Genomic DNA, 10,521 nt, shown 5'->3' with positions numbered 1-10,521 from the left:
TTTGATTAATTCATTATGCACTGAAATGTTCTGTTAGTTTAATATCGCTTTTCCTCTGCATATGAATTATGTAACAGAGGAACTTTATATTCTTCCATTTCATGCATTCAACTTGGTTTATATAGCATTGAAGTGAATAAGCTAAGGCTTCTATAAACATTTTAAATGTGGGTATCAAGGTTTAACACACCGTTATTTTTTTCCTTATGAATTTGTCCGTTGTTTCTCCTCTCAATTGCTTTGACTATAAATAATAACTACTTTACTTTTTACACATATTTTTAAAAAACACCTATTTCCGTGAAAAGCAGCAAACATTAGCACCGACCTTGTACATCTTATTTTATTATTAGAGGAATCTTCTACAGTCTACACACATAAAAAATCGTATTTAAAGAAAATCATTATTAAAAACTAGTCGTGTCGTTGTCTTGTCGTAGTCGTATTGTATAAAGCGTGAACGATAAGGCGGTTCCATCAATCAGAGCGCTGGCCGCAGACCTCAGGATGGGGATGTCACGTGTTTTTGTAAGCTCTTGCTGGCTCTATCATTTGCAATTGCCAATAGTTTACTATTATAATTTCTGAAGGAACAATAGGTACATATGAAACATTGTTTTTTAAACAAATAACTTATTTTTGTAGATACAAGAGATAAATACAATGTTCATGTTGATCATGTTAGTTATAAATATGTACGTAACTATACAGAAATCGGGATATTATTTATCGTACCTATATTCTCTGGTGCAAAACAATGGGCAAACCTAGAATTCACTATAGAAAATGTAATGCTAAAAGTAAACGAAAAAGAAACTTTGAAATTGATATCTTTATTTATATACTTAGTAGAGTAGGACAAAATGTGTCTGACTGAATTAATGACAATATTCATACAGACAATGAGGTGTTTGATTGCTCATTCCACGTGCAATATATCAATTATAGTCACTAAGGAAGTTCGTGATACCTTTACTGTAAATCTTTAACGCGTATAAAACTTTTTGAGCTCCGAAGTCGGTTCCATTTATCTAGCGAACTCCAGGTTTTTGCTAAAAGCCGATGGGCTACGAAGAAAAATGGTGAATCAGTTGTGGACATTTGAAAACGTTACAGTTTTCCAACGAATGGACGACTAGCCGGCGTTGTTCCTGAATTCAGTGGAAAAGTTCGTTTAAATCGAGTTCGGAAAATTTTGGTTAAAATTTAGCAGAATATTACGTGTTGGATTTGATGCGTTGAGCTGAGAATTCGTTTGGTATTCCGGCTTAGTCAGATGTAATCAGAAAATGGTTTGACTCGTTCCCTCTATGTAAAGAGATTCGTTATCTGTGCATTTGCTTAATAACTTCTTGATTTTTATCAGGCGCTCTTTGAAGGATGAATTTTATTGAAATGAGATGAGATTATTTAAATATGAATCGTGTGTGCACACTTTTAAATTAATTTCATATGTATATATTTAGGCAAGCAATGCATATCCGTTTCTTTCTTCATCAAATTCAGTCTTTAGTTACTTTTCTATCGGACTAAAATGAAGTCAAAATAGGTTTATAATTAAAAAATGTACTAATAAATATGAAAATATCAACAGTTCCAGCATAAATTATAAACTATTTATCATAATTTAGCAAATGAAGAGAGTCAAGGTCGTTAAAAGCGCTGTGATCATCCGATATTTAAAAGCTGTGTCACGTCACACTAAATTCAATATGGCGCACTCTAGAACATAATTTCTTACTTTTTGATGACAAACTTTCGTAGCCGGCTTTCAGAATTTAGATTTGTTTGATATTAGGTATATAATACTAGCGGTCCGCCCCGGCTTCGCCCGTGGTACCTACATGTTTATGTTTTTTTTTTTCATAAGAACCAACCTCGTACTTCAAGGAATACATTCCGCAGCGCACGTGATGACAGAATTTTTATTAAGGAATTTTTTACACTTTGGGTTACATTATTGCATTTTTGCAATATAGCCTGTGTTGCTTAGTGAAGATGCAGCTTTCTAATGGTGAAAGAATTTTTGAAATTGGTCCAGTAGTTTATTCGTGAAAACCATACATACATACATACATAAATTACAAACCTTTCCTCTTTATAATATTAGTATAGATAAATACAAACTTCTTCTTTAACTCATGTAAATGTATATATGAAATTAAACGAACTTGCGTAAAGTGCAGTACATACTATACTAATATTGTACGCCGTAGAGGTTTTGAGTACCAAATGACAGTAAACTAAACGTAGAAAAGACAGGTTGATATTCATTATAAGATCGCTATCATCATCTTATGCTATGCTAGAGTTACACAACATGCACTTGATATATAGTGCTTTCGAAAGGCTATATATATCAAGAAGCAGACAAAAGGAATAAACGACCACATTGGCAGGGTTTCCAGCGTGATTCCCGTCTATACCGAACTGAATACTTGATAACGTTATTGAATTATTAATGTAACATCCTAGAACTTTCAATGCACAGCTTGAATAACATAATTTTATATTCCTCTACAATTTGAATATAGCGGTGATACTGTGAAATACGTGAGGAATTTTTTCTAGATTTTGATTTTACGCGAATATTACCTATAGATTTAGATATTATAGATTTAAACGGATTCAAAGTGTGCGAAACGTCGGGATAATAATATAATGAATAAATCGTGTTTAAACACCCGTTAAAAGATTAAATTTCTAAATACGTAGGGAAATTTTATCGACCTTTTTGTTGGTCGTATTCAGTTCATTGGTCTTGTAATTAGTCTTGGTTAGTTCTATTTGAAGTTGATCTCGGTTGCCGATAGACTGAGACAGAAAACATTGATTAGTCGTAATACATATATGTTAATGCTTTTTTTAAAACTAAGGGGTAGTTTAACACCATGTTTGATTTACATTTCTTTCATTCGAATAATATGTAGCAATTACAATTGTTATCAAGTTACCGTATTATCTATTTCAAAATATTATGTTTAAATATTATTTTTTATATCTAGTGTCTGTTTCATAATATGCATATTAATAATTTTTATTTTTTCAGATCACCTGGCTTGAAGGACTGACGAGTGATGACATCGCCCTTTTTATGCATTGTACTTTTCTTAATTCAACATTTACAATAGTAAGTAAATCAAATAAATAGTATTTATAACTATTAATACTTTATAACTATTGTTTACGGTTAACTGTCCACTAAGTTACTTTATTTCTATTCCACCTACCCCATCCCAAACTTTATATACGATTTTGTAACTTTTTATATAAATATTGGCAATAAAAGACACTCTGTATCGATAACTTTAGTTACAAACACGTTTTGAGGATAAAATAATTCGACTCAATATTTCCGAAGCTTGGTTCGAACAATTACCAGGGATCCCGGGCAGAGTCGGAAATAATACGTTTCTAATAACGTGTTCCGTGTTTCGATATTACGTATTGAGTCTTTGAGTTGCTTTTAACAGGGTTTTTGATATAGTGTCTGGTTTTACACGAGAACATTTGGAAATAAAAGACTTGCGAATAGAACTTTGGTTTGAAAAGATTGCAATGAAACAAATAAAGTTTTAGGTACAGTGGTGTATGGAAAATTACTTAAACATATTTTATTTGAACAGGATCTTGAACCAGAGACTTCAAATGTGCTGACTAACCCTGAAATAATTTTTAAAATCGGACCAGTAGTTCCTGAGATTTGCACGCTCAAACAAACAAATAAACAAGCTCTTCAGCTTTATAATATTAAGTAAATAGATTAGTATAATTCCTTTTCGTTCCAGATCCAATATTTCCTAGAAATAATCTTACATTAATTAGAGCTAAGTATGGAGCTGAGAATAGTGAGACAAATTACTATGAAATGTATAAAAGAATTTCGATTAATAATCTTCATTCCCTAGAATGACAGTCAAATAGCCGCATGTCGCTTGATACAAAATGAAATTGATTAAAAGAAACGGTGGGATCGCTAAAGCAATTTAAGCCGAAACCAAACCGAACATACCGCAGCCTTAAATCAAACCGAAACTTTGTCGGCTCGAATTCGTGGAATATACATTCTGTTACAAATTATTTGTAAAGAAATTGGGGCTCCTGTTTATGGCCCCTGATTCTGGTGTACATCTTACTCCGGACACAATTTGTTTCAACAAACTATGCGAAAAATGGAATTGAAATGGGACACGTGATGAGAACCATTCGTACAGGGACTGCTTCTATAATTTTCCGAGAAATAGTATGCATGTTTATAAATATTAAAGGTAAAACGGTATATACACTGGAAAATATAAATTTCTCTTTACTAGGTTGTTTAATAAGTTGCAATTGCTGTAAACAAATGTATTATGACCGCTTTTACATTAGCACCTTTCCGTTTTAATTACATTTCGGGTTTCCAAAATTTAAAATCCGTCCCTGGCAAGAGCCCAACAAAATAAACAAACCAATAAATTCCAGCAACAACAGAATACTTGCTACAAATTTTCGGAATATTGAATTTTCCCCTGTCCCTTTCTAATTAGTCGTGTGAAAGCAAGACAAACTGAATTACACAGATTATGCAAGCCGTGATCGCTCGGAACTATCTTCATTTTCAATTTCAATATATCTCTGTGATTGAAAAGAATTCAATTACGGTTTCATCTCCAATATCAGAGCACGTAACCGAGTTATTTTTTTCGTGCGGAAGCTTCTATTAAGATTGGATTGATTGAGATATTATTATTGATCATGATTTACACTTTTTAGTTCTCTGTGATGTAAGTATTTAATTTTGCGTCGAATTTAATAAATCGCTTAACTTCTTACGATCTATTGGTCACCATGATGTGTATGTTATTATCAGGGATACGAGACCTTTTAAAAAGTACTAAAATTGTATCATCGATAATGAAGTTTAGGGAAAACTAATTCTAATACTTATGATAATAACTGAGTAAAAAATGAATGTATTATTTCATTATTGCACCATAACTTCTAAGCGTCCAAGGCTCGCAATTTATAGAGGCTAGCTCATTTTTTTTTTAATTAACATCTTATCTTGTTCCTGTAAATTAAACATATTAATGTATAAGGTTATGTAAGGTAGAAGTTAGTTTGTTTTTTTGAATGCCCTAATCTCAGGAACCTTCAAATCGATTTCAAAAAATTATTTCACTGTACTGAATGTGTGCATTGTACATGATTCCTGAGCGCTATTATTATATTTAATAGGTATGTACCACGGCTGAAACCGGGGCGGACCGCTTGTATTCTATAATTATGTAGGTGATCAATTATTTGTACCATCTATTATATTATTATATGCCACCTAACATAATAATCAGAAATAAGATTAAATGGATTTAACAATTTTATAAATGTTGATTTATTGTAATCTTCTTATCTTCATACTGCAGCAGTGGCCACCGGCATCTGCTTAAATAAAACATTTTAATCTATGAAATGTATAATTTTAAACGAGAGTTTTTCAACTATTTTTGTTTCAGGTAAGTGTCGATGACCCCGTGCATTCTTGAAATTAGATCTCATGTTTTTATTTGAGAATTTTTGTAATTAATTCGCTGTTTTACAACCGGTTTTTTGAGAGTTGATTTTCGATTAGATTTAGATGTTTTCACAGCATTTAAGATGTTCTTGACGTGAAATACTCAATTCAATAACCGGCCAAAAGTTGAAAATAGTATGTGCTATATGCACTAGTAAAATGCCCTAGACTACCTACACCTTTTTCTGTAAAGTAGCAAAGTTTTAATAACAAATAATTTAATTCAATACAAAACTTATCTTGATTCTATTTTCAGCTGACTACACGATAAGGTTACGTTCGAAATCTCTAAAGTACTAAGAACTTTCGGAATTATCAAAACCCTTCAATTTTGCGAAGTTTCGAGTTAGGTAAGCTCGTCACGATTCCAGTACTTCGCGCCAAGGAGAATAATTGTAAACCGAAGGACAAATATAAACAAATGGGACATGGACGGAATATTTTATAGTAGCGTTTAGTGGAACATCTATCCTGATTAAACAGTTCATAAAATTAATTAGTAGTTAATTCAGAGTTACAATTTTATTTATGTTCTTATGATTTTTATGAAAACCTAGAACTGTGCGTTTAAATAATAATCAACAATTGTGCAGCTAATGAAAATGTTTTCAAAGACGCCCTCTGTTTTAAATGCCTGGTTCTTAGATTAAGGATTGGTCTCCGCGCGCGCGCTACGACTAGATACCGCCCCACCTAAAAACAATAGCTCTGTGAGTGCGGCAACCATAGAAATCTAAATAACAAGACACTAGAAGTCGTAGGGTCAGCTCATACCGAGACGCGACGCTGCGCGCACATTTTTCATAGAGCGACTCAGAATATACTTTATTCACTACACGAAAAGATACACATTGCTACGCCGCGAGGCACCTCGAGGCGCAGCGCTGCGTGGTGCAACGTAATCTGAATTCTCACAATGTAATGTGTATCTTTTCGTGTAGAGAATAAAGTATATTCTGAGTCGCTCTATGAAAAATGTGCGCGCAGCGTCGCGCCGCGTCGCGTCTCGGTGTGAGCTGACCCGTAAGCGTGCGTGACCTTGTCGCCACTCAGGTGATTTGCACATCACCAGTGCATTCGTCACTGTTCAGTTGCTCTGGAGACGTATGAGTGTATACATGGTGTGTTTCAGCAATTCCCATTGCGGATATTCTTCCACAAGTTGTAATTATACTTATAAAGGAATAATATTTCATCGGAAAATATTTTTTTTTAGAAACAATGCCGTTTTTCCTTAAAATTATAGAATATTTACAAGTATTACGAGTGTCACCATAGTAATCGAAATAACAATGAATGACACAGTCGACCATTCTTTATCACGTTTGTTCGTATTGGACCAAAAAGTCTCATATACTTAGGGATGTTATTCTAAAATAAACCGTAAATTCGTGCGTTAGGATACATATTCAACAGCTTAATTTAATAGATAAGTTAGTTTTCACTAAAATCAAGCTGTCCAATAAAAGGCATAGTTTACTTGTGTGTACTGTTTAGCTTTCGGTTTGAATGTGTTGATTTTGGCGACAGCGGTTTTCATACGAATTATGACATTACAGCACTTCTATGTGTCTTGTTATTTAGATTTCTATGGCGGCAACTCATTTCTGTAGTGTGTGTTAGGCAATTTGTAAAGACGCTAGTGTGTGTGAAGAATTGGGCTGCCAGCTACATAAATTTTACCTCATAAATGGGAAATCTGGCATCTTGGAAAGAAGTTTGAAAAATATTTTTTTCATCCTGACCTGGCCGGGAATCGAATCCATGAACATGTGACTCAAATCCACTTGCGACGCTACTATACTATAGTCACAAAGGTTGTTTATAAGTAAAAAAGCGGAAATAAAAAAAAAAACATATTATATGAGTCAGTTAAACATGGTTAAACAGAAATAAATTATTGTATTATACTTTTTTATACATGTGTTAGTAATAGTATTGAAAAAAAAAAGTTCAAATTATTGCTAAAATATTTCCTCAACCACGTGTATTTTTTTGGATATGCAATACGGCAACACTGAATGGCGTCGTATTTTCGTAGAAAAATGTTTCGAAGTAAAGGAGAAATTTCGAATAATACGATACTTAATGATGATACGTGATCCCTGGGTCTTTCTTATTTTTTGTTGTATTATTTTTAAATAGTTATATGACACAAATAGGCATTTTACTTCAGATTTTGTTCAAAATCTTTATAAATTATCGGTTCACCCTCTCCACACAATGCATGTGACACGACTGGCTTGGGTACGCCGAATTCGGCGTACTTTAAGTTGCCGCATTTTTCAAGTAAGCCGGCGGTATCTAGTCGTAGCGCGCGCGCGGAGACCAATCCATAATCTAAGGCCTGGTTATTATTAATACTTAATATAGGTAATATTACTGAGCATTTCCAAGTACAGTCACACAACACTATTTCAGTCACATAATTATTCATTCCAATAATAATGCATTGTTTGCACCAAGTTTGCACTATTCTGTTTAGTGCTCCAATAAAATCAATAATTAATTTATAATTGATTATTCAATTCGATTATATTATAATGCATCATAATTCCTTTCCATCAAGTTCTATAAATAAAACAAAAATACATTACAGGATTAACATCTCAAGATAATACTAATTCTACTAATATTATAAATGCGAAAGTTGAGGATGTGTGTGTGTGTGTGTGTGTGTGTGTGTTTCACGCAAATTCTACTGAACCGATTACTATGAAATTTAACACACATATAGAGGGTAACTTGGATTAAAACATAGGCTAGGTTTTATCCCGGAAGTCCCAAGGGAACGGGAACTATGCGGGTTTTTCTTTGAAAACGCGGGCGAAGCCGCGGGCGGAAAGCTAGTCTTTACATATAAAAACAAAACAAGAATGTTTTGCGAGTACAAAATCGCTGTTCATATATTACATGGAATAGTCCCTAAGTAGAACAAAAGGTCAAAAAGACCCGAAATAATCGACCCTTGATATAATTTAGCCATTCCTAAGATAATTGCCGACCCGGCCATTATATGGTTGTGTTGTAACCTCACGTTTAGATAAAATTGAAAAAAAAAATATACTTTAATGACTGAAAATAAACAAAAGTAATGTTTATGGCACTGTATACTTGTTGTAATGTTTATGTCTCTTATAATATGTATAACTTTAATTATTTTGCATATAAATAGGAGGTAAGATATTATAGATATGAGTTATTTTATTATTTTGATTAATTTAAACTAATATTATAAAGCTGTAGAGTTTGTTTGTTAGTTTGAACGCGCTAATCGCTAAAAGGATTTACTGGTTCGATTTGAAAAATTCTTTCGGTGTTAGATAGCCCATTTATCGAGGATACTATTATAAAGGCGAAAGTTTGTATGGATGTTTGTTACTCTTTCACGTAAAAACTACTGAACCGATTACAATGAAATTTAGCACACATATAGAGGGTAACTTGGATTAACACATAGGATAGGTTTTATCCCGGAAATCTCACGGGAACGGGAACTATGCGGGTTTTCCTTTGAAAACGCGGGCGAGCCGCGGGCGGAAATCTAGTAGGCTATATAATTATCAGCGGGTAAAGCCGCGGAGCACAGCTATTATACAAAACTGTTGATATTGTATTCATCATGTTGATGCCGAAATATCCTTTTCCATACTACCATAATTTACTAAGATGGATTACGGAATCTTGCAAAACAATATCACATTATACACACAATAAATGATAAATTGTTCGCATAATAACGATTGTAGACTATGTTTATAATATATCCGGTATTCCCTATGCGGAAGTAATCACAAACCTCGGGATCGGAGGTTGTTATGTCAATTAAATAAGACCGGCAAAACATCGCATTGTTTGAATGTACAGAGGGTTGCATAATCTCTTATATGATACTAGATTTATACCCAAGCTTCGCCTGCACTGTTTTAAAGTTAACTAATTATATACTTCCTTCAAAAAACGATTTTTTTAGTTTCCACAATAATTGATAAGTATTGGAAACAACACAGACAGACGTGGTGGATTACAGTGTATTAGATGAAGTACTGATTTAGCTATGAACAGCTGAAGCAGACTAAAAATTATACAAGTCAAGATATTTATTACTAGCTTTCCGCCTGCGGCTTCGCCCGCGTTTTCAAAGAAAAACCCGCATAGTTCCCGTTCCCGTGGGATTTCCGGGATAAAACCTAGCCTATGTTACTCGTGGATAATGTTGCTTTCGAATGGTGAAAGAATTTTTAAAATTGGTCCAGTAGTTTATGAGCCTATTCATTACAATCAAACAAACAAACAAAGTTTTCCTCTTTATAATATTAGTGTAGAAGTGTAGATTTAATTGTACATTATTTAGTAAGATAAGAGTTTGTTTTGATCTATCACAGCTTGGAATATTTTTAACAGACATAAAAATAATAATACATCCATGTAAATCCTCTTCCGTTCGGACAACGTTCGCGAGTAGACGTGTGTAGCAGTTTCTGTATTTCGTAAAAATCAAATTTCAAAGTTAATTATTTAAACACAAATAATAGGATAGCATACGAGCAAGAAGTTCAACGGTGATTGTGAAGTTGTTAAGGTGAAAACCTCTCGCTACTTATGTGCTCCTAGTACGACGGAACTACGTTTACGTGCATATTCTTGATTTGCTAAATGAATGAGATCGCCTGCTGATGGTTCTCTCTCTTGCTGCCGAAGATAATTAATGAAAAGGTATGAATGAACGATTAAAACCATAATAATTAATTTTTATAATCACATGTTGGCGGCATTCAACCTCCTACGGACTTATGATATCCTGGTACCTGAACCGACGACGCCTTACAGATATTATTAGCAAATGTGAGAGAAATCATAAGTGTGTTTATTTTTGTTAAAGTAATTATTATAAGAATAAAAAATAAAATTTTACATCAGTTAACCTCCCGATTGTTCATGTCATCTTGGTAGTGTGATCCAACTAT

At 33.4% G+C, this 10,521-nt stretch overlaps 1 protein-coding gene across 1 annotated transcript in view; it reads left to right on the top strand.

Moving 5' to 3' along the window:
• The first annotated feature begins 3,046 nt into the window (after nt 1-3,046).
• LOC149908077 (uncharacterized) overlaps nt 3,047-10,521 on the top strand; it is a 41,591-nt gene continuing 34,116 nt past the window's right edge. Inside the window, exon 1 of the mRNA XM_090102643.1 lies at nt 3,047-3,130. Coding sequence (XP_089958769.1) covers nt 3,095-3,130 — 36 coding nt within the window. The 5' untranslated portion in view covers nt 3,047-3,094. The remainder of the gene's footprint in view (nt 3,131-10,521) is intronic.

The sequence above is a fragment of the Colias eurytheme genome, chromosome 6 (assembly GCF_061535395.1).
Source record: "Colias eurytheme isolate Ceu_HAF_F1 chromosome 6, ilColEury1 Martin Lab GWU primary, whole genome shotgun sequence".
In the NCBI taxonomy this organism is placed as follows: domain Eukaryota; kingdom Metazoa; phylum Arthropoda; class Insecta; order Lepidoptera; family Pieridae; genus Colias; species Colias eurytheme.
Note: the sequence above shows the minus strand (reverse complement) of the source record. Positions and strands in the feature narration are given on the sequence as shown.